The sequence below is a fragment of the Phasianus colchicus genome, chromosome 1 (genome assembly GCF_987193195.1).
Source record: "Phasianus colchicus chromosome 1, bPhaCol1.hap1.1, whole genome shotgun sequence".
Lineage (NCBI taxonomy): Eukaryota > Metazoa > Chordata > Aves > Galliformes > Phasianidae > Phasianus > Phasianus colchicus.
Genome location: NC_143436.1, coordinates 70,175,380 through 70,201,290, shown reverse-complemented (window position 1 = coordinate 70,201,290; position 25,911 = coordinate 70,175,380). Strand labels below are relative to the sequence as shown.

Here is a 25,911-nt window from a genome sequence, read left to right as displayed (position 1 = left end):
CATAAAAGATCCTGAACCTCACATACTTTAGACAGGCTTGAGCAGTAGGCCCAGGTGAACCTCATGAGGTTCAAACAAAACCAAGTGCAAGGTCTTGCACCTGGGTCATGGCAACCTCCACAATCAGTACAAGTTGGAGGGTATAAGGATAAAATACAGACCTGCCAAAAAGGACTTGGGAGTACTGATGGATAGCAAGCTGGGCATGAGCCAGCAGTGTGCCCTCACAGCCCAGAAAGCCAACCGTACCCTGGGCTGCATCAAAAAAAGTGTGGCCAGCAGGTCAAGGGAGGTGATCCTGCCCCTCTACACTGTGCTGGTGAGGCCTCACCTGTAGTACTGCATCCAGATGTGGAGTCCTTAGTACAGGAGAGACATGGACCTGCTGGAGCACATCTAGAAGCAAGCCACAGAAATGATGCAAAGGATGGAACACCTCTCCTATGAGGACAGGCTGAGGGAAATGGGGCTGTTCAGCATGGAGAAGAGAAGGCTCCAGGGAGATCTGATAGCAGCCTTTCAGTATCTAAAGAGGTCTATAAGACAGAAGGGGACGGACTCCTTATCAGGGTCTGTTGCAATGGGACAAGAGGAAATGGTTTCAAACTAAAAGAGGGGAGATTTAGATTGGAGATGTAAGGAAGAAGTTATTTACAATTAGAGTGGTGAGGCACTGGAACAGGTTGTCCACAGAGATGGGTGGGTGCCCAGTCCTTGGAGACATTCAAGGTCAGGCTAGATGGTGCTCTCAGCAACCCAATCTAGCTGTCCCTGTTTACTGCAAGGGAGTTGGACTAGATGACCTTTAAGGATCCCTTCCAACTAAAATGATTTTATGATATCCACAACTCAGGAGTGATATGCTCCACAAATCTTAAATTCTTTTAGCAGACTCTAATCTTTCTATTACCTAATATCCTTCTTACCATGCTAGACCAGGGAACAAAAAAATTCCAATAAAAAAAGCTTTTCCACCAACACCTCCCATTCTATTACTCTAATAAAATGCCAGGAAATGCCACAAGTAATCCAGGGATGATAGTGAATGCTGAAGAGGTGAAAGTAAAGGTTGGGTAAAATATGCAAAGAGGGAACAGTGGAAGAAGCAAAAGATACACAGGAAACAGTATCTATGGAAGGAGAAGGAAGCAAGAATAGGTTTTTTTTTTAAATCACACAAGGAATTAGAAAGACTGTGAACAGTTAACAGGTCAAGTACAATTAACATAAGGTCCAGGGGAAACAGCTACTGCCTGTTTTGAAGAATCATTGCCAGGACCTCTCCACCTTACCCTCCCACCTAAACTGGGTAACAATCTTATATCCTCCACATTTCATCTGGAATTTTCAGTAACCTCTCAGAATTTTCCTGTATTACTTCACCTGTATCATTTACGATTTTGTATTTTGCATTTGCTTAAACGTGGCACATCCTAAGATGTGCTGGCAGCAAGCGGCAGCAGGACAGAGCAGGAGCAAGAGCTAAGGATCATGCTATGACACAGGCAGGGCTGGAAGGGACCAAACCAGCAGCACTGTCCTAGACAGACACCAGCCACCTGCCCTCACTGTGTTGCTGGAGGCATTTAAGGCTGACTCACTCTAATCTCCAGAAGCACTGTGAGCTACAGTGACTGTGTTGATAATCCTGAGGAATCAGAAGTATGCGAGGGTATTTACTGCTAAAAGAGGGAGTGGACCCAGCTCTTTTATTTGGCAGTGCAATGTTATGTGGATTTAGAGTCAGAAGAAACGATTGTGGTCACATAATTTGAACTCATGTACAACACAGTCATCAGGGTATGTCCTTGCAGCAAGGAAGGATCATGATATCCTGAGCTGAAATAGGGGCATCACTGACTGCAGGTTAAGGGAGGTGACTCTTCCTCTCTCTGAAGCCTCACATGGAGTGCTGTAAACAGTTCTGGGCTTTCCAGCACAAGAAAGACAGGGACGTATTAGAAAGAGGCCAACAAACAGCCACAAAGATGGTTACAGGACAGGAGCATTTCTTATATGAGGAAAGAGAGAGAGCTTAGACTGTTCAGCCCAGAGAAGAGAAGGCTTGAGAAGATCCTATCAATGTGTACAAATACCCGAAGGGTGTAAGAGGACAGAGCCGGGCTCTTTTCAGTGGTGCCCAGTGCCATGACCAAAGTCAACGGACATATGGGTACAAATTGAAACACAGGCGATTCCTTCTAAACATCAGGAAATATATTTTTTTCTTCTTCCTTTGTTTTTCTTTTTTTTTTTTTAAATTGTGTGAGTGATGGAGCAGTGGCACAAGCTGCCCACAGTCTGTGCAGTTTCCTCCTTGGAGACCTTCAGAAGCTGCCTGGATGTGGCCCTGAGTATCTGTCTCTAGCTGACCCTGCTTGAGCACTAGGGACAGACCTCCAGAGGTATCTTCCAGCTATTATGTGATTCTGTGAACTTGACCTTCGAAATCTTGCATTGAGCTTACTAACCAACTGATGGCTGAACTTAAAATATAAGGTTAACATTTGACTTTTGTTTTTCTTTTCAAATCTTCCAGTAGTAGAAATTCCATCTATATCCCTTGACAATTCAGACTGATGGTTAATTACCTTCACTGTTACAGAAGATACACTGTTATTCTATTTTGACATTTTCCTATCTTCCGGACCCTGATATGCCTTTGCTTGCTACATTAAAAAGTATGGTATTCTAAGATGCATCCTCCCTGTGTGGGTTATTACAGTGTTCCTTACTGATGTCTTGCAGGCATTCCCAGAAGTAAGCATATTCTCAGCCTCACGTTTCTTATTTTAAGATGAAGCACACGCAGTCATAACATTCCCAACAATAACTAATAAAGTATTAACTGGAAGTGGCTGTCAATCATGAAAATATTTAAAACATTCCGTCATTTTAAAACTTTCACATCCCATAACAACTCCTTTAGAGGTTAAAAAATTAATCCAGTAAAACACAGTTTTGCTGCAATAACTCTGCATCAAGTTCTGCTTCAGTCTATTGAATTGAACTGGAAGAACAGAGAGAAGGAGTTCTCTTTTTGTGTATCTCTGGTACAAAGGAACACTAAAACATCAAACCACCTCTTTCATGAAAGCACCACAGAAAGCATGGGCTAAAACTAATTTAAGAGGCATTTATAATACAATTCCAACAAAAGGACATGAATTCATCCAACACATTTTCCAGCCTATTTAGGGAAGAATAATAGATCAGTTCGGCATTAACAGAGAATACTATACTCACTTTCTAAAGACTGCTGGAGTCTCTAACAAAATAAATTCTTGTTCTAAGAAATATGTTTTACATGACTATACTGTCAAGATGCTAATCCTATAGAGGGTTTGATGGAACTACAGTGACAAGCAGAGCCCAAGACAGTACTGCATAAATCAAGAAGAGTTTGTTACCAGATCTCATAAAGGAGAAAAGCCTTTCAGTTATCTGACTCCAAGAACACAAACTAACAGTAGTAACTATGAGAATTAGACCATGAAAAGCTCCTGCTTGGACTGTGATCAAGAATACCACTCAAATTTATTACATAGCATTGCATAGCTCCCGAATCTTTCCCTAAAACTTGATGTGCAAATTTCAGTCAACCTATTCCAGATAAGAAACACAGGTTAGTATATACCCTAGACAGAGACAATTAATCTTCTGGAAAATTGTTAAGGTGCACATTATAGCTCCACTTTTTAAACACTACTCTGTTGCCTCAAATGGAGTTGTACTTAAAATACACCTGATATTATATCTTCATATGTAATTCAAAGACGTGTCATGTCCATACCTTCAGGACGAGCTTTTGGTTTCTTGAGTCCTCCATCTTGCATCAGCTCAAAGGCAAATGAAACATTGTGGACCTGAAAAAAAGAACTATTTAGAAGCCTGAAGTTACACAGGCATTATAAAACCTTTAAGCAAATTTTTAAAAGATGTCTTAGTCTCTCTATTCTACTTGATATATAAAATGATAACTCTATTTAAACCAATAGAACACATCTACAAGTTTGAGCATAACAGAAGGTACTCATGAGGGACTAAGAAAAGAAAGCTTGTCAAATATTGGCTTTTTCATATGCAGGAAGTAATTTCAGAATTCCAAATATAAAAAGATGACTAGTGTATGAGAACTGCTGAATCATGGCCTGAACCTCTGATTGACCCCTGAGGCAAGCAATAAGTCAGCCGCAGGAGCACAGGTGAAGGCAACTCATCTGTGCCACCTGGAAGGGGTGGAGCCTACCTCCACCTCTCCTAGATTCCATTTAAGTGCTGACTGCCACTGAGGAAGGATCATAGAATCACAAAGTTGGAAATGACCTATAAGATCATCTAGTCCAACCGTCTACCAACCAAACTACCACTGCTACCACAAGCTATTAAACCATATCTCGCAGCTCCTCACCCAGACGCCTCTTGAACACTGCCAGGGATGGTGACTCCACCACCTCCCTTGGCAGGCCATTCCAGTGCCTGACCACTCTCTGAGAGAAGAAGTTCTTCCTTAAGTCTAACCTAAACTTCTTCTGGTACAACTTGCAGACATTTCCCCGGGTCCTGTTCATTGCCTGGGAGAAGAGACCAAACCCCTCTTCACCACAACCTCCCTTCAGGAAGTTGTAAAGTGCAATGAGGTCTCCCCTGAGCCTCCTCTTCTCCAAACTAAACAATCCCAGTTCCCTCAGCTGCTCCTCATAGGACTTGTGCTCCAGACCCTTCACCACTTTTTTTTCCCTTCTCTGGACACGCTCCAGGGCCTCAATGTCTTTTTTGTAGTGAGGGGCCCAAAACTGAACACAATACTCGAGGTGCGGCCTTACCAGTGCTGAGCACAGGGGGATGATCACCTCCCTGCTCCTGCTGGCCACACTATTTTTAACGCAGTGCAGGACGGCGCCAGCCCTTTTGGCCACCTGGGCACACTGTCGGCTCATGTTCAGCCGAGCATCAGCCAACACCCCCAGGACCCTTTCCTCTTCAGAGTCATCCAGCCACTCATCCCCAAGCCTATAGCGCTGCATGGGGTTGTTGCGGCCAAAGTGCAGGACCCAGCACTTGGCCTTGTTAAACCTCATTCCATTCACTTCAGCCCAGCAATCCAGCTTATCTAAGTCCCTCTGAAGGGCCTCCCTACCCTCAGGCAGATCAACACCACCTCCCAACTTGGTGTCATCTGCAAACTTACTGAGGGTACACTCAATCCCCTCATCTAGGTCATCAATAAAGATATTAAACAAGATAGGCCCCAGTACCGACCCCTGGGGGACACCACTTGAAACAGGTCGCCAGCTGGACTTCACTCCATTAACCACCACCCGTTAAGCACGGCCCTCCAGCCAGTTTCTTACCCAAAGGAGCGTGTACCTGTCCAGGCCACGGGCAGCCAGTTTCCCCAGAAGAAGCCTGTGAGAGACCATGTCAAAGGCTTTGCTGAAAAGGATCTCTCTCTGGAGATCGTTCTTTGTGGAGTTTACTGCAAGCCTACAACACTGGTGAGTGTTTTCATTTATTTTGATTATCTTTCCACTGTGATAACCTTACCAAGCCTAGACTCTGTATACTTATTGACTGTACAGCTGGGTACCACAGGAATCAGGAAAGTCCATTAAGCTCTGATCTCAGTCTTTAGAGCAGAGGCCAGGGAGCTCCCAGTAACAACTGTAACCAAGCTGTGTTTTGTGGAGCTCCTCCTGCTCATACCCAAGCTCAGTATTTCCAAGTACAACGCAAAAGATGAGTTGCCATCCTGGCAAATAGAATGTAACAGAAGTGACATAACTAGAGATGACAAAATACACACAGGTGTGTGAGAAATAAGGACACTAAATGGAATATTTCTGATTAACATTAGACTTTTCTGCATTATTGTCAGCTGTACTCCAAGCAACACTAGCATCACATCATCAAGGAACAAGGCATCTTAGTGCTTTACTTTCCTCTACTTGGAAAGTGATAAAATTCAGATCAGATTTCTCAGATAAAGGTAAATGAAATACTTTGTGGTGACAGTTCCTGTGCAGACCAGTGTTGCAAAATAAGCTAGGCACAGCTGTGCAGAAAGGAAGACAGCTCTTTGAGAAAACCTCCAAGGACCACACATGAATGTAAAATCAGAGAAAAGAAAGCAGACAAGAAGTAAAAATACAAGAAAGAGGATAGATTAAAAGGAGATACTCATTGAGAAGTTAACATTATGGTTTAAAGAGATCTGTACGGCAGCTTTCTCCGCCATAAACAAAGTAATTTGGATTATGAATTCTGTGCAGTTCTATCCCTGCAAGTGACAGTTTTGGAGATGCACAGCAAAAAGGAGAGATTTAATTAAAGCTACTCATCTTGGAAATCAGGGAGTTCTGCATACAAAACTCCCCTGCAACAAGGATGAAAGGCCCTTTCCACCGGCTTTTATCGCTCAGGACTTTACTAATCTTTTTACCTGCTCCAATTTCCCCTCATTCATTGTGACAAAGCCGATCATTTTCCAAATGAAAATATTTTTTTTTCCTTCCCAAAAGACAGTTTACCTCTTCACTTTGAGTTACAAATCCTCTTTCCTCAAAGCAAAGCCTCCACACAGAAATAAAATGTTACTTCAGAACATTTGGATTAATGGATTAAGCCATTAACAATACCTTGACTAAACAAGCACTGTGACTCAGCATTTCTAGAAAGGGGGAAACTCAAGCTATTGTAATAAAAAAAAAAAAGCAAGAGACAGATATGAAAACAAAATTGTTTAGAAGGTAATATAATGACATTTTTCCACTGCTCTATCGAGTTCCTGTACATTATAGAACATTCAGAATTATTTAATTCCCTTCCTATCTAGAAACTCAACACCTAAACAAGCTCTCTCGCCAGAGCCTGGTTTCCTTCCTTCAGGGAACCCCTTTAAGCTCCCAAACAACTAGTCACCTGCAAAGGCTGTCAATAAGCCCTATGTAACTTATAGAACTGGCATGCTCAGCACATTAGGTTCAGTCTGTAACAATGCTCACCTGGTACACTTCCAATTATTCCTGCAACATTGAGATGATCCACTCAGGCAAAGCTGGGTTATTCTATCAGTGGTAAGTGCTCGCTCTCAGGGAGCCTTACTGTTGCTAAAGTGTGCACTGAAGTCATACAAAATATAAATAAGCCTTCATCTTACAAAGCTGTTTCAATCCTCTATGTTTTTGCAGTGTTTCCTGACCTAATCACCTCTTGCTCCAGTTCAGCCTACATTAGACAAGTACTGTCCCCACTAAAGAACCTGGCAGAATGAAGAGCAGGGGACAAATGAATTACTCCAGCACAACCAGGTTCACAGTAGGCAATGAATGTATCTAGATATGTGCACAAGTTGAAGGACAACTGTAGAAAAAGGCAAACTTTTGGCTATGATAGCAAAGTATGCTTGCTATGTTAAGTACTCTTTTCATCACTAACACTAGGAATTATACAGGACAATGGGGCTAAATAACCAAGACAGCTATTTTGTTCCCTTCCAGTCCTGATTAAAACAATCTAAGACTTCAAATAATCCACTCTTCTTCCATTATACTCATTCTGTCAATCCTTACTTGATAGAAGGAAACCACCAATTCTCTCAAAAGTTTAAGTCAGCAGTATTGGTAACGCCCTACCAGGAGCTGGACATGAAAACGCACATCTGTCCTCAGAAATTGATTGGTGACTTTTTGCATGATCCTTCCCTGGCAGGATCAGGGCATCTTGGCTTTATACAGCTACAAAACTTTTTATCAGTGAGCTCTCAACACACAGTTTTTAACCCCATGTCAACCAAAGATCATGGCCTGGGTACCACCTCTTCTACTACACTATATCAAGCGTATTAAGTACGTATCAATTAATGATATTTCGTTTGTAGAACCATTACATAAACTACAGAAAAAGGATCAGTAGGCATTAGGCAACTGACACTAATGAGATGAGGGGTTGTTTTTTAGGGCTGACTTACTCTGGGAAGAAACTCTATGTCAATCCTACTGTATAGGGATGCAGATGAAGTAGAGCTTCCTGTCTCTCAATTTTTGCCTTTTTTGCCTATTTACATAGAAAATGCTAGACGATGCCAGGCATCAGCTCTACTATTTAACACAATCAAGAATCTTTGAGCACAAAAAGACTTCAAGCTGTACAGCAAATTAATAAATCTCTTTAATTATGCAAAGTATTACACAGCACAAAGACTTGTTGATCATATTATCAATTATCTCTTCTAAATATTCATGAGTTTTATGTGGCAAATGATGCTTTCTTGCTCAACTATGGGGAACTGACCTGTTAATTTCACAAGCAACTTTTGATCATATTAACTATCAAGTGCCACAGCCAGTATACCTTTGCCACAGCTCCTGAAGATAAGAGTGTATTTACTGGGCACAAAGAGAGAGAACACAATGACTGGAAAATATCATGTGGTAACAAAGCAAACAGAATACAATCTGGAATTTCTACCCACCTTTTGATCAAAACTTTCAGGCGTTAAGTAGAAGTTGTGAAGTGGAACAAAATAGTCCTCAAGGAGACCCATGAGCAAAACCAAATAAACACCATCTGCAAACTAAACAGAAATATTGGTGACATTTTTAAGTGAAAGCATCTGTTTTCAAATAAGCACTCAGCACTCACAAACAAGTGGAACAATTAATGCTTGGTCCAAATGATGTACGTTAATTTCTGCCACTGCTGTTTGCTAGCACAGAGGCTTAAGACAGTTTGGGAGTCACCGACTTTTCCTTTCATGCACAGCAAGGAGTTGATGGCAAGTGCAATTAGCACCTAGGGCTTTGTTTCATCTGCTCTCTGGATTCACCTATACCACTGGAATCATCAGCACAGCTGAGCAAACTCAATCAGTCTTTCCTTAGAAGTGTGTTGCTACGTACATACATGATACAAGGCTTTATCCCTACATATGGTAGCATTATTTCATCTACTTTCATTTCCTGAATAAAACAAGCCCATCAGCTATAACACCAACCCATTCAAGAGCATCTGTCAAGTAATGTTTAAATCACTTATAACCTGTAAATAGTTCCAGGCAGTAGAAATTAGGAACAACTTACCTGGGAGTTACATACAACTGCCACTCCTTAGGGGTGCTGAATATTGAGTTTGACTGAGCAGGGGCCAAACTCAACATCCTCATTTATTAGGCTACTGAATACCTCGGGATGAGATAGAAGTACGTAAGCTTGTTCTTGGTTGTGATTACTTTATTTAAAAGCTCATTTTAAAATTGATCTTTTGCTCCTTTGATTTTCTTGAAGAACCTTGACAACTTTACTACTGTGTTTAACGGAGCTTTCTTATTAGAAGTTAACAAACAAACAAACAAACAAACAAAACAACCAGACTTCCTGGAAAACATGATTTCACACTGTATAGTCACAATCCTATTTCTACAGTACATAATAATTTCAACTGCAGTCCCTCCCCTCAAGTCATGTATATTCAACACTCTGCCTCTAATCAGAACTTTAAATTAAAAAAACCTGTCACAGGTAGGAACCTTAACTTCATAAAGAATTTGCTCCAGCTCAAAATAGACTCTTCACAGTATCCATAAATACTACTATAATAAATACTCTCAGCAGTACTGTTCTGTATTCCTACCAGAAAGGAAGACTATTTACTGGCTGGTGGAGGGGAGCAGATGCTATATATTTCAAACAGAACTCTCACTTGTGATCCAGATACAGCATATGTGACATCTTCTAACCTTTTCAAAAGTAAGTTGCTGGATACTTCCAAGACATTAAGGAACAATTTCTAGTGACAGAGCAGATCAAGTCACCCATTTATTTCCGCAAAGATATAAAATATCAGCAAATGACTGGTACTAAACTAAATCATTCAATCAGCTACCAGTACTCCAGGAATAATTCTCTAGATGTCGTGATTTTTTTTTAATTATTTTATTTTTTTGCAAGTACAATAAGGTAACCTCTCCACAGTTTGATGAACTCTACAAAGAGTACTTATTTCTGCTTATAAAACTCAGCCAAAAAGTCAACCTGAAAATCACTTAATTTGACCTCCAGAGTTAGAACTACCCATTGACACTTCAATTCACACTGACTTAATGTTTCCAAGTGTATTCTGTACCCAGTTCAGTTCTAGAGGTGGGAGGGGGTCCTGCAGAGCTGACTATGGTGGTAGACAGTTACCTCAGTGAGCTTTAAACAAATTAACCTGGATACCAACAGCAGTCAAGCCATGGCAGTACATGAGCTCAGAGTTGCTAATCCACACTGCTGAGAAGCTCTCACAGGATAAAGAGGACACAAAGGCCTTTGTGGCAATAGCAAAATTGTTTCCAGTCCCTCTTTGATGTGATCAAAGCTAGCACTGATATCGCTGTGATGAACTGCATGCTGCAGGCCAGACTCCTCCTGAGAGCCCCAGGCAGCCAGCTATTAAGAGCTCCCAGCAGCTCATTAGGAACCCTCACTGCTAGGAAGACACAATCCGCCATCCATCCATAACTATAGCAACAGCTTTACAGCATAACACTTTGATCCAGGAGACAAGTTGCCCTGAAATCCAGGGTATTCTAAAGTCATTAAAATGGACATAGTGAATATCCATGCTCAAAGAGAAGCAGTTCCATAACATAGTTTAATGGAATAAGGGTCTACATTTATCATTTACATAGTTAGACTACGTAAAAAAAAAAAATCTTACCTGAGTTTCTAACTCCGTTACTTCCAAATTCAGTTTATTCAAGTGTTTGTTCACAAACGTGATCAGAGACTATAAAACACCAGAACCAGCAATGTTAGAACTATAGGTGATACCTATGTTAAAGGGTTAATATAGACATTTTTAAGCTTAATAAACACAACTGTGTGCTATTTGCTTTTAAATACATAAGTACATAAAAATGAAAACAACTGAGTAGTATAATCACTTTTGTTGCAACATAAACCAGGAGTCACCAGGTGGTGCTATTACACACTTGTTATCTATCCCAGTACATAAAGCATAATCCAGTGTAGTGGGAAAAAGCTGTGATGATGGCATCGGTTCTTCTGCAGTTTCTTTGTGAAGATGAGGTCAGCAGTAGGTGCATTTACTGTCCACCAGTCTTTTTCGTTTGTTAGAGAATCTCCACTGAGTGCAAAGCATCAGCAACACTCAGCTAAGACTCCCAACAGACGGTACCAACAGCACACAACTCTGTGCCCACCTCTGTTTCTGGAGCGATGTGCGCTTTAAACAGCAGTCATGATTTAACCAAAATCTGTACTGTGCATTTTTATTCACACATGGAAAATCCTGCTTAGCCAGTTAAAATATCAAAGCAGAAATCCAATAGCCTGCTTAGAACACTTTCAAAAGGGACAGACACACAGTCTGAAGGCAACACTTCTGTAGCACAGGTAGAGCTAACTTAACTCTATTAGCTTCAACAAGACACTTCTTGGAGACTTTTGCCACCACCTGATGCTCTTATCCTTCAGTTCATCCCCTTCTTGCTGGAGGACAGCACTTGGGGTGTAAAAGCATATATAACTGTCCAGACAGAATTATCTAGATCACTGCAAATACTTTGCAAATGGCTTTTTCTAACCTGCATGACTTTGAATCAGATAAAGAAGTAGCTGCTAACACAGTAAGACAATTACAAGAAGAACTGATCTTTGGCTGTTTAGGGGCAGCCGAAAAACAACGTATATATGGCTGCAAACTGTCAATGCCTCTATCAGCACTACACAGAAAAGCCTGGGACAATAAACAGCAGTAATTAGACAAGAACCTTACTGAAGCTGATCAATCAAGGTACCACCTGTCTCTGAAGCAGAGATCTTTTGGGAATAAACATCCTTTTTATTACTTTAAAATCCTTTTCTTCCACTTTCAGATTTCTCTGGATACCTTTTCCAAAAACGTAAGAAGAAACTAATGAAGAAAATAAAATCTGAATTTCTTTTTCTTTTTTACCTTTTTGACGACGCTGAGTTTGTCCGGCGCATGATCAAAGAGTGTGTCAAAGGCATCGCGCTCTGGTTTTACAGGAAAAAAAAATATTAAAATGAATACACCTCTAATAGCCAAGTATAGGAAGTATGTTATGTTTTGTAAGCTTAAGGACCTGTCTGAGAAAGATGCATAACAGAGACCCAAGCTAAAAGTAATCACTTTGTTTTAGTGTCTACCTAAACACCAGAGCAAACCGCACTAGAAATTTCAGGGTTAACTGCAAATACATTGACTGCCCATTCTTGCCCTTCATAATTGGTAGACAAAATATATAAGTGGAAGAAAAACTGAAGTGAAACAAATTTTGACCATTCCCCAACCATATCTTAATTGATGAGATACTGAAACATCACCTGATGGTACGCTAGAGCCATAATCACAGCTACATTCATGCCCAAAGGTCAAAATCAGATGTTCATATACTTAATTTTATTCCTACTGTTCATACAATTGACTTCAGTTAAGCTTAAAACATGTAGAACATGATTCACCACTCAACAAAGAGCTTACGAGCAGTATAAATATTTAAATCACTGTAGAGCAATTAGATGTTACCATTGTACAAGGGCATTGGATCCAATCTAAAATCTACTAACATGAAAAGATTCATGCAACATTCCATACACAAAATTTGTCAGAGCTAACAAATTTTCCAAACCCTGACTTGTCTGGATGACATTTTAAATTGAATTGTCATCATTAGGTGAAACAAGTGAAAGAAAAACTAAAAATCTAAACAATTACATTTGTGTTTAAAAAGAAATCAAAAACAGTTGGATAACTGTGCTAGTTTGAAGCTGTTAAGTTTTTTCAACATAGTTTCGACAGTTTTCCTACGTTCAAATTCTTTTTGTTTACTAAACACATTTTAAAAGATTTATGCTGTTAAATAAAGATATCTATTTTCCAAGTTCCTTTGGTATATAAAGATATGTTATTTAGTTCCCTTTCATTACTTATTTTTTGAGTACTTAATTCACAGAATCACAGAATTGTAGGGGTTGGAAGGGACCTCCAGAGATCATCGAGTCCAACCCCCCTGCCAAAGCAGGTTCCCTACACCAGGTTGCACAAATAGGTGTCCAGGCGGGTCTTGAATATCTCCAGAGAAGGAGACTCCACAACCTCCCTGGGCAGCCTGTTCCAGTGCTCCGTCACCTTCGCCATAAAGAAGTTCTTGCGCACACTGGTGCGGAACTTCCTATGCTCCAGCTTCTGGCCATTTCCCCTTGTCCTGTCTCCGCACACTGCTGAAAACAGTCTGGCCTCGCCACTTTGCCCCCCACACCTTAGATATTTATAGACCTGGATCAGGTCCCCTCTCAGTCTTCTTTTCTCAAGGCTAAACAGACCCAGATCACTTAGCCTTTCTTCATAGGGGAGATGCTCCAGGCCTTTCACCATCTTTGTGGCTCTCCGCTGGACTTTTTCCAAGAGATCCCAGTCTTTTTTATACTAGGGAGCCCAGAACTGGACACAGTACATTACAATTACAGTACAGTTCCTTACTAGTGCAGGTATTCTACAATAGAGGAAACGGAACTGTTCATGTATTACGACTGGGAAACTGAGAAACTAAATGACTTGTCCATTACCACACAGTTCCTCAGAGAAATTCACACCTCTCCAGTGAATAGTAAACGATGTAGGTGCTGCTAACTAAACTATATGTAAAAAGAAAGAGAAGCCTCTGGGAAGCATCACTAGAACACTTAAATTTTGTTTAGAAGACCTGATCTTGTGGTTGGTAAAGTCTGTCAAATCTGATGAACATGGAGGAAAGTACTGTATGTAAAGGGATTAGGACACTGCCTGTACCTGGACCGATAAACACAGCTTTCCTTGCACTCATACCAGGTACCTTTGCTTCATTAATTTCCATGTGTGTCATGGTTTTGGTTTTTGCTTATTTGATTTTCAATATTCCACATCAAAACATCATGTACTGGAAGTATTAATGCTCTAATTCTACGTACCTATCCCTATACATTACGGAAGTCACGGGATCTGACCCTTCCGGGGGGGCGGTCTCTTACTGCCTGGCAGTGGGTGCTGGAGGGTGCTTTCCTAGCCGTTCCAAGCTTTTTCAGGTTTGACTCGGTCTCGGGAACTCTCTCTCTCATATCTTATTTGATTTATTAGTCTCAATTTCAATTAGATTGTATTATATTGTATTATTTTGCATTCCGATATCATAGTTAGTAAAATAAGTTTACCTCCATAGATTGTTGCCGCTGTTTTTTTTCCTTTTCCCCCTACCTTCCCATTTTGTGGGCCCAGGCGGGGGGGGTGGGGAGGGCAGGGGCCTACTGCCCCCTGTCACGGGCATAAACTGATCTAGTTAATTCCGTGACAGATTTTTGGTGGAGAATGCGGGCATAGCTGCCTTTTGTTTTTTTGGTTTTTGCTTTTTGGCTCTTAGAACGAATCTCGCTCTCTGCTCTTAGAGAGCTTCGTTAGGGAGCATTATCAGTAGTTCAGGTTTTTGTGCTGGAAAACTTGACCTTGAAAGACCAGGCGTACTGCCAGTATTCTGGGATATTTGTAAACTTTGAGCACTGCTTAGTCTGAGTAGTGCCTTTTTTTTTCAGATATGCCTCTGCACTATTGGCAGCATCTGACAGATACCAGGACCAACAGAGAAGCCCCTTAGTTTATGAATTGATTCTTATGCTCCAAAGCTATGAACAACAGCTACCCCCAACTCGCGCCGCCATCGCTGCCATCTCACAAATGACGGAGCAACTGAATAAAGTCCAAGAGCAAGTGTCTTCACTGATGAATCGTGACAAACCTGTAGAAGTATCAGAAACGCTTGATGAAGATCAGAATAGTCAAAAGAGTCTACTGAAGGAGATGAAGGAAATGATGGAACAAATGTGGATCCAACTAACTAAAGATGATGAACCCTCCTTCTCAGGTGCAAAATCAAAAATCTCAGCTGTTAGAGGCAAACGCTCTCCAGCTCCAGGAAGGAATCCTACATCGCGACTTGCCTTGTGGCGTTACTTACGTGACCATGGAGAAGACATGAGGAAGTGGCACGACCAAGCTACTCATGTACTACGAGCACGGGTGAGAGAATTACAAAGCAGATCAACTGCCAGTGCAGTTGCTCCGGTTACCACAGGTAATGAATAGAGGGGCCCTGCCCTCAGTCAGGGGGGGGAAAGGGATAATAGAGTTTATTGGACTGTGTGGATCCGATGGCCTGGCACATCAGAACCACTGAAATATAAGGCATTGGTGGATACCGGTGCACAGTGCACTCTGATGCCCTCGACTTATGAAGGGACAGAATCAATCCATATTTCTGGAGTGACTGGGGGCTCTCAAGAATTGACTGTGTTGGAGGCCGAGATAAGCCTCACTGGCAGGAACTGGCAAAAGCACCCTATTGTGACTGGTCCAGGGGCTCCATGTATACTTGGTATTGATTACCTCAGAAGGGGGCATTTCAAGGATCCTAAGGGGTATCGATGGGCCTTTGGAATAGCTGCTGTAGACACAAACAACATTAAGCAGCTGTCTGTTTTGCCTGGCCTGTCAGAAGATCCGTCTGTTGTGGGGTTGCTACAAGTAAAAGAGCAACAGGTACCAATTGCTACAAAAATGGTGCACAGACGGCAGTACCGCACCAACAGGGATTCCTTGCTCCCCATTCATAAGTTGATTCGTCAACTAGAGAGTCAGGGAGTGATCAGCAAAACTCACTCGCCTTTTAACAGCCCCATATGGCCAGTGCGTAAAGCCAGTGGAGAATGGAGGCTGACGGTGGACTATCGTGGCCTGAATGAGGTCACACCCCCACTGAGTGCTGCTGTGCCGGACATGTTAGAACTCCAGTATGAACTGGAATCAAAAGCAGCCAAATGGTATGCCACCATTGACATTGCTAATGCCTTTTTCTCCATTCCTTTGGCCAAAGAATGTAGGCCACAATTCGCTTTCACCTGGAGGGGTGTTCAGTATACTTGGAACCGTTTGCCCCAGGGGTGGAAACACAGCCCAACCATTTGCCACGGGTTGATCCAAACTGCATTAGAACAGGGCAGTGCTCCTGAGCACTTGCAGTACATTGATGATATCGTTGTGTGGGGCGATACAGCAGAAGAAGTCTTCACAAAAGGAGAGCGAATAATCCAGATTCTTCTGCGTGCTGGTTTTGCTGTTAAGCGGAGCAAAGTGAAAGGACCTGCTCAGGAGATTCAATTCCTAGGTATAAAGTGGCAAGATGGCCGTCGTCACATCCCGACAGATGTGATCAACAAAATCACCGCTATGTCTCCACCCACTAGTAAGAAAGAGACACAATCTTTTTTGGGTGTAGTGGGCTTTTGGAGAATGCATGTTCCAAACTATAGCTTCATTGTAAGCCCCCTTTATCATGTGACGCGAATGAAGAATGAGTTTACATGGGGCCCTGAGCAGCAGCAGGCTTTTGAACAGATTAAACAGGAGATAGCCCGTGCCGTGGCCTTAGGGCCAGTACGGACAGGGCAGGATATAAAGAACATCCTCTACACTGCTGCTGGAGAGAAAGGTCCCACTTGGAGCTTGTGGCAGAGAGCCTCAGGAGAGACCCGAGGCCGACCCCTGGGATTCTGGAGTCGGGCCTACAAGGGGTCAGAAGAGGGCTACACTCCAACTGAAAAGGAGATCTTAGCCGCATATGAGGGGGTTCGGGCTGCTTCTGAAGTGGTCGGTACTGAAACACAGCTCCTTCTGGCACCTCGACTACCAGTGCTGAACTGGATGTTTAAAGGAAAGGTTCCCCCCACCCATCACGCAACTGATGCCACTTGGAGTAAGTGGATTGCGTTGATTACGCAACGAGCGCGGATGGGGAACCTCAGCCGTCCAGGAATCCTAGAGGTCATCATGGACTGGCCTGAAGGTAAAAAGTTTGGAACACCAGCAGAAGAAGTATCACGAGCTAAAGAGGCCCCACCATACAACGAATTACCAGAAAATGAAAGAAAGTATGCCCTGTTCACTGATGGATCATGTCGTATTGTGGGAAAGCATCGCAGATGGAAATCTGCTGTGTGGAGCCCCACACGACAAGTTGCAGAGGCCACTGAAGGGAAAGGAGAATCAAGCCAATTTGCAGAGGTAAAGGCTGTCCAACTGGCCTTGGATGTGGCTGAACGGGAGAGGTGGCCAATGCTTTATCTTTACACTGACTCATGGATGGTGGCAAATGCTTTGTGGGGGTGGTTACAGCAGTGGGAGCAAAATAACTGGCAAAGAAGGGGTAAACCTATTTGGGCTGCTGAACTGTGGAAAGATATTGCTGCCCGAATAAAGAATATGGTCGTGAAGGTTCGCCATGTAGATGCTCATGTGCCCAAGAGACGGGCTACTGAAGAACAGCAAAATAACCACCAGGTGGACCGAGCTGCCAAAATTGAGGTGGCTCAGATAGACCTGGACTGGCAGAACAAGGGTGAATTATTTCTAGCTCGGTGGGCTCATGAGACCTCGGGCCATCAGGGGAGAGATGCAACATATAAGTGGGCTAGAGACCGAGGGGTGGACTTAACTGTGGATGCTATTGCACAGGTTATTCATGACTGTGAAACATGTGCTATAATCAAACAAGCCAAGAAGATGAAACCACTCTGGGAGGAAGGGCGATGGCAAAAGTATAAATATGGGGAGGCATGGCAGGTTGATTATATCACCTTGCCACGATCCCGCAGTGGTAAGTGTTATGTGCTTACCATGGTAGAGGCAACCACTGGGTGGCTTGAAACATATGCAGTACCCCATGCTACCGCCCGAAATACCATATTAGGTCTTGAGAAACAAGTCCTTTGGCGACATGGCACCCCAGAAAGAATTGAGTCAGATAATGGGACTCATTTCAAAAATTCTCTTGTAAATACTTGGGCCAAAGATCATGGCATTGAGTGGATTTACCATATTCCCTACCATGCACCAGCCTCTGGTAAAATCGAACGATACAATGGGTTGTTAAAAACAATGCTGAAAGCAATGGGTGGCGGAACATTTAAGCACTGGGAGAAGCATTTGGCAGAAGCCACCTGGTTAGTCAATACCAGAGGATCTATCAATCGTGATGGTCCTACCCAATCCAGCTCTCTACATACCGTAGAGGGAGATAAGGTCCCTGTTGTACATGTAAAGAGCATGTTGGGAAAAACAGTTTGGGTTCTTCCAGCTTCTGGAAAGGGCAAACCTCTCCGCGGTACTGTTTTTGCCCAGGGACCTGGATCCACTTGGTGGGTAATGCAGGAAAATGGGGATGTTCAATGTGTACCACAAGGAAATTTGATGCTGGGGGAGTGCAGACAGTAATTCCATGTATATGTGTATATATATATATATATATATATATTAAGCGTGATGTAGTGATGTAGAATAAGGGGTGGAATGTCATGGTTTTGGTTTTTGCTTATTTGATTTTCAATATTCCACATCAAAACATCATGTACTGGAAGTATTAATGCTCTAATTCTACGTACCTATCCCTATACATTACGGAAGTCACGGGATCTGACCCTTCCGGGGGGGGCGGTCTCTTACTGCCTGGCAGTGGGTGCTGGAGGGTGCTTTCCTAGCCGTTCCAAGCTTTTTCAGGTTTGACTCGGTCTCGGGAACTCTCTCTCTCATATCTTATTTGATTTATTAGTCTCAATTTCAATTAGATTGTATTATATTGTATTATTTTGCATTCCGATATCATAGTTAGTAAAATAAGTTTACCTCCATAGATTGTTGCCGCTGTTTTTTTTCCTTTTCCCCCTACCTTCCCATTTTGTGGGCCCAGGCGGGGGGGGTGGGGAGGGCAGGGGCCTACTGCCCCCTGTCACGGGCATAAACTGATCTAGTTAATTCCGTGACAATGTGTCCATTTATATTTAAACTAAGCAGTCACACTCTGAAGAAGGCGTAACTTACTGGTGGGGGCTGCTAAGATTTTTGTTTGCAGGACACTAATAATGGTAGTAAGAAATACTGCCCTGTGTGGCATTTTTACTATTTATTACATAAGAGTGAAAACAGACTAACAAGGATTAGTCTAAAAAACAAAGGCAGTGCACTAGATGATCTGATTTTACCCATTATGTGTAGGGTAAGAAAATCTAATCCCACAACACACTACAACCTTGTAGCATTGCTCAATCCAGCATCTTGAACTAATGAGAAAATGCAGACAAGATTTCTGTGCTGGATATAAACAAACAAACAAAAAAATTCAGGGTCAACTTCGTTACTTACCAAATCTTCCCATCATCATCCTGCAAGTCAGAGAAATTTAAAAAAATTGTGTTAGTTCATGAATAATCACTTTGAAAAGACAAGACCATGGACTTAACAGGTCTTTTCCTGCAAGATGCCGAGGGCTAACCGCTCCTATCATGTCAGGAGGCTGGGCATGTTGCAGACCTGATGCAACGTGCTGCAGTGTCCCTGGTAGATCACCAGTGATATCAGGGAGATACATTTGAAATGAATTTAAATTATGTTTTATACAGAATTGTGGTTTTTTTTATGCATCGCTGTTTTTATGATGAAGAGTGAATGAACACACGTTTCTGTGGACAGTTTTCATATATATAGTCAGTACAAACTGTAACGCATGGCTCAGAAAGAGTAAGGCTCACTTAAATCAATTTTATCTGAAGAAAGAAAACATACACCATATTTGACTGGAAAGTAAACAATACTGCCATGCATCAATTATATACACAGCCCAGTGACATCACCTCACAGATGTTTATCAACTGAGCATCAGGCCCTGATTTGCACAGAGGAATTTGAGAGTGTTCAATTAATGCTGGAGTCTGCTGATTATTGCATTTTCAGTACCTGTCCAGGTATGCAACACATTAAACAGTAACCTCTTTTTATATATCATTAAGTAGCTTAGCAAAACACATGCATAAACACACAGAAGTAAATGTAAACATCTTTCTTGCTAAAAAAATGTCCAAACCCTACTACACAGATTCCATCTTACAAACCACATCAGAAGGAGAGGACAAGCTAACTACACTGTTCAAGAGTATAGGAGGAATTTTGGTCCACAACACAGAAACAGAGCTCAGATCCTACAAAGAACACTATGGATCTTTAACATCCACACAGAGATGTTATGATCTCATTTTTGAACGTTTCCATCTGAAATATCTTCCCCACTGAGCAAGCCACATGGTACTTCATTTATCTTCAAAGTCATGGAAAGCTGAGCCAACTCCACAGGGAGCCAATACGCAGAAAGTCTGAAGGAGGGCTCATGTAACCCCTGTTAGAAAAGTTGACTTCAGGCCACATGAAGGAGAACCTCAGCTTTTATTTGCAGCCAAAATGCATGTCTTCCCTTTTCCTTATAAAAAGCAATGTAAAAACAGAAAGCAGAGTAAACCCATTGCAAAAACTGAGAGTAAAGACGTTCATTTACTTTTATGGAGCTCTAGCCCTCAGGTACTCTAGGAAAATAAGAGATCTCATCTCTTCTTACAACTTTATCAGTATAACTTCAGTTATGAGTTATTGTCTTTCATCAAAGTAATCTACCCCCAAAATATCTGCACTGGTCCTATACTTAAGAGAGACAACATCTCCAGACAGAAATGAGTTATGTACAGTGACCTGCAGAAGGAGGAAGAAAAGCTCCAAGTGTCACTTTAATGAGGTACCCAGATAAAAGCTTTTTTGATACAAGATTGTCAAGAAGACTCTGTTCTCCTTTGTAACGTATTTCCAGGAACAGTTGTTTTTATATAGTTAAAAAGCTACGCATTAAGGTTTTTCTTAATTTAGCAGGGATGAGGACAAGATTATTTTTCTGTTTTGTCCCTATGAAGTTTCACAGACACAAACTAAAGCGTTCTGTGCTTACTCTGTTGTAGTTGTCAGCTCCTCTGTAACATGAGTTGTCTGAAGAAGGCCTTCGCGTTTCTGGAAGTGAAGGGGGAGTTAGAAACAGAGATAGCATTAATACAGGAGAAGCTCATTAGAGTCTCAACAACATTCATCATCCTTCAGAATCCCAGAGGAGAAAACTGAGTAAACCATGTTTGCTAAGGCAAAGTTTTGTACGGGTAGAGGTGAAACAGCTGACACAAAAGGGCTCACTCCTACAACAGTAGCATTTATCAAGCTGACAGTCAAATGAGTATTTGGGAAATGTATATATATTTGCAGCCAATAAACTCACTAACAATTCTCTGCCTGAGACTACAGTTGACACTGTGCCTGGAACGCACGTTTGAGAGTTTGTCAGCCTCATCTTAAATGCCCCAGGGTTATTTATTTTGGTCAGGGTCAACCAACACTTTGATACTACTGGCAGCATGGCTATCAGGAGAGGTCTAGTGCTGAAGAACAGACTGCCATCCCCTGGCCAGCTGTGCTGGCAAAGCCCTCAGTGCACAAGGGAGGCTCTTTGAGAGCAGACACATTACTAAAGCCACCAGTCGCACTCCTGCCAGCAATCACCACAGAAATGTAGAGAACATAAAAGACCTTAGTAGTGATTTCACAACAGACAGCATCTCCCTGTTACTGGATTTTGTTTCCTTACAATATTTTTCTGTATGAGCAAGAACTCTTTAATCCAACAGAGAGCTAGTATTTGCTAAGACAATTTCAATCCAGTTTCCTCAGCGCTGTTAAGACACAGCACTTCAATACAGAGGTACCAGCAGTGTAGAGTTTTGGCAGATGCCTTTCTGAGGCCGGAACTGTTTTTATCTGATTCAGAAAAACTTCTCAGCATCTCTTTTCACTGAGTCTATGGTCTCTTATAACATTACAGCACACAGCTTTATTTTCTTCCCTCCTTCCTCTACATTAAAAAAGCTGACATCAGGAGCTCAAATATCAGCAGTCATCTAGGAACCAGGTCCTGTCAGAATGACTGAAGACACAGTTAATAATGAAAGCTGCTAGCTCTGGTAAGCAGGGAAACTGCCACCCTCAGGCACAAGCTCTTTGCACATACACAATCATTTTCACCAGCTGAACCCCAAACAAGAACTTATTAGGCAGAACAGCTTTGAAGAGAAGCACATCCTTCCCCAGAAGCAATCTAAAATAAGAATTGCAATAAAAAAAAAAAAATCAGTAACAAGAAGTCGCTCCTTTCCACTCCCTATTCAACAAATGAGGGCAGTGCTGCTTTCCCAAGCCACCCAGGGAGCCTTGTGAGAGCAGAGTGGGAGCCACTGTCTCCCACCCTTGTGCTGCAGCAGCTCCCTACTGAGCCTGGCCCAAAGCTGGATTCAGCCCTCTGGCCATGTCTTCCCAACACCTTACCTCTGTATCACAAATATATCTAACCCTGCTCCCCCCACGAAGCCACAGGAATGGTGCCAAAGGTTAGGGAAAGACAGCATGGGTGGAAAAATGAGGAAGCATCTGACAGGGCAGTGTTTTCATGTGTATGAAACAATGTTATCTTTATTCCATCTCACAGAGACCCTGCTTTACTCACATCAGTTTCTGGATCTTTTGGTCACTGTGTGCCCTGTGAACAAAGCCTCAATAAGAGGTGACTAGTGAATAATGTCTCCAAACTGCTGATGAGACAGAGGGCTGGATACCCACGCTGATTTCCCAGTGGGTGGAAATGGCAGTACTTCCAAGCAGCCCTTTCAGAGGCAGCTGAGCACACACACAAGGTCCCTTGGCCTTGCATTCCAAAACAAATATCATCCATCGATAAAACTAGACTGCTTGCACAATTGCCACCAGACACGTCTTCTTCATGCTGCCTTGCCTCTGACCTTTCTGCAATTCAGGCTACAGAGGAATTACTGTAAAAATACCTCAAATCTCCCACCAGCACCAAGGTGGGATATGCAGCAATTTTAAAAATGAGGAATAGGAAAGCTGAGTGCAAAGGACAGCAATTACTGAGCCTTGCAAAAATAACCAAGGGGCAGGGAGCCTTACAAACAATTTTCACACTCACTTCTGAGACATTTTTGTTTTCCTGAATTACAGTATTTCTTCATCATGCAAGCTCACGTTTCAAATATCAGGAGACAGATGCAAGAAAAATCTCAGGATTTCCAATTCTCACTGGAGCTTCATAATGAAACCATGGAGTTTCAACCCTCCTTGCCCTCATTAAAAAGGGCTGGAACAAAAGGGAAACACTGACACCATTATTAAAACAAGTACAATCTTAGACTCTTAACTCAGCACTTCAAGGAGCTGTCAACAGAATCTTAACTAAAAGACTCACCTAAACCCTTGCTCTGCTAGGACACTTCATATATAATTTGGATTTCAGACACTTCATATACAATTTGGATTTATGTTGCCATGCTCACATTTTCTGTTTTATTTGGAAGAAAGGAAGATCTAAAAAAAATCAATTTTGGGTGTTGATTTCAAAACAGGTTTGAAATTAACTAGATTTCAGGAGTTCCACTCCTTAGAGGCACCTCGTGGTGCCCATTATAAAACAGTATAAGCAAAAGTGTTTTTCTGCTGGGTTAGGCAGACAGGAACATAGATAAGGGTTCTTCCGGACAGGGAAATTAAAGCAGAAAGCCCTCTCAAAAGCAACTGTAGATTTTCTGAGCAAAATACACACTGAAGGACCAAAAGACCTCAGTATGTTGTGTGAAGATACTGATCCAAGTACAGATTCTTCTCAGAACAGCAACTGAGGAAGGTCTCAGTCTGCCACCTTAGGACTCCAAAAGAAGGGCAGAATTCGAAAGAATGCCAAATCATTGCTGGTCTGTGTAGATCTTGATAAACACTTCCCATGCAGCATGGTGTTATCATAATACTACTTCATTTTATGGATAAGGTCACTAAAAATCAGAGGAAAAATTAGAGAAGAGAGCCCACAACACTTACATAAGATAAAAAATATTCTGTACCATTCCTGGGTTGGCTAAAAAATGCGTACAAATTCATTAAGTAGCAACATTCTAAGCCAGCATGACAGTTATTTTCACCATGTAAACACAGAAATTGAGAAGTTTAATTCAAAGTGCCAAAGTCACCCATGAAAGTGAGACTTAACTACTTTGGAAAACTTCAGTATTGGTGTGTTCTTGCACACTTCTCCCACATCTTCCAAGGTTATCTTGCTCTGGGATCAATTCCATAAAGCTTAGTTACTCTACACTTTACAAACTATTGATTAATCTCCTTAAATGTATATTCAGATAATAATCTTACATTAACTACGACCTAGTTTGAAAGAATTCTAACAATTATTAGGATCTGTAATAAGAAATGATTTAACAATAAAATTGATAATTGTAATAGTTTTCTTATTTAGATTGAGAATAGTGCTAACCTTATAACCATTTTTATTTTTGTCAATGTAAAAAAGGTTAAATACAATCCATCTAAAGAGATTTATGTTACTAAAAGAGCATGTATTTTTAGACCAGATTAGAAATGCTGAACTACAAAAATTTATTTTTCCAAACTATAAGGCAGAAGTAATTCCTTCTGCAGGAACACTGCAAAAGAAACACACTTCAGTTCATACCTTGTCTTGCATTCCACTTGAATAAATAAAGCTGAATGAGACAAGCAACAAAACAAGCCTCCTCTTGCACAGGCCCAGCTGGGACAGGCTCACAGCCAGCAGTTGCCATAACCATTTCCAGGACCTAGACTCTAGGTCCAAGAGCAGGAGTTTACAACTTCTCAAGCTTAAATAAACCCTCCTTGTACATGGCATGGGAGTTCCTCGTTTACGTTTCTCTTGCTTTCCTCTTCCTTCCTTCGTTTTCCTACTTCTGGTCAGCCTTCATCTCAGCCCTGTTTAATCTCCAGATTCGGGGACACTGGTAAATCAGATCCTCTCTGTATGTGTCCTCTCTGTAACTCCAGCAGAAGAGAATGTGTGAAAAATTTCTTCAAAGACTTCCATCCACTAAAGCTGTGAACAGACTAGGAAAAGCAAACTTTCCCTCGTTACCCCAGGGTTTTGTTCTGACACATCACAGTTATAAAAGACAGAAGGAGATTTCTAGCATGAGCGTGTCAGAGGACTGCTGACCACCATATGTTTTTTTTTCCCTTTCCTTTCTAAAGTAGTCAAGAGAAACTAAAATATAAATTAGTCTTCTATTTACATTCACGTTACTTCATACCTAATTCACTGTTCCTAAAATGAAAGAACTACAGCAGTCTGAAAGGAATTCAAAACTGTCTCAAAAAGAATGTATACATTTATTGTGAGGTAGGGAGTATCTATCAATTACCCACTTACTATCTATCAATTACCCACTTACCTTTAGAGCATTCAGGTATGGAGCCTGAAAAATGCTATTATTTAAACATAAAGCAAAATGAGTCTTGCCTAATCAACAATGATGCAACTGCATCTTGTAATGGTATCAACACTTGCAAAGCAAAGTACAAAATCACTTTGTCTTCTTGAAGTGGCATGTACAGAAGGCACTTCCACAGCCTGTTACCAGCAGCTGAGCCTGCCTTGCAACAACAGCTCTGAGCACCACAGCAAACAGTCATGGCATGATCAGAGGATGGCCAGACGCAACAGATCTGCCTGGTTTTGCAACCTTTGTTCAGGAAAGCTGGGTTTACATGCTGCAAACTGTACTGCTGTGAGAGTTCAGTTGGAATAGAAGGGAAGATAAAAAGCAAGAGTAGAAATGCTCTAAAAGTAGAGATGTTGTAGACTGAAAGGAAACTGTTGATGTCAAGCAGAGAAAGGAGTAACTACAGCAATATCTAGGGCAGGAGGGAAGAAGTCAATGCTCCTCATATGAAATCTATTCTGCACATCTAAGGAAAGCTAACAAAAACACAAGGCTGTGCAAGAAATGATGGAAACTACACTAGTGCGCCAAGGAAAACAATGCATCTAAGTCTGAATAATAAGTCATTGGGGAAAAACAACATCAGTAACAGGCTTCACAGACTGAGGAGATT

At 41.7% G+C, this 25,911-nt stretch overlaps 1 protein-coding gene across 3 annotated transcripts in view; it reads right to left on the bottom strand.

Annotated features, from left to right (window-relative positions):
- The window catches only part of PARVB (parvin beta), a 62,563-nt gene that overhangs the window by 3,380 nt on the left and 33,272 nt on the right, over positions 1–25,911 (bottom strand). For all 3 annotated transcript variants that reach the window (XM_031597224.2, XM_090147067.1, XM_090147075.1), the window contains exons 7-12: positions 20,873–20,931; positions 19,249–19,268; positions 11,962–12,023; positions 10,702–10,770; positions 8,474–8,575; positions 3,794–3,866 (exon numbers count right to left, since the gene is read on the bottom strand). In XM_031597224.2, the coding sequence (XP_031453084.1) occupies positions 3,794–3,866; positions 8,474–8,575; positions 10,702–10,770; positions 11,962–12,023; positions 19,249–19,268; positions 20,873–20,931 (385 nt within the window). The remainder of the gene's footprint in view (positions 1–3,793; positions 3,867–8,473; positions 8,576–10,701; positions 10,771–11,961; positions 12,024–19,248; positions 19,269–20,872; positions 20,932–25,911) is intronic.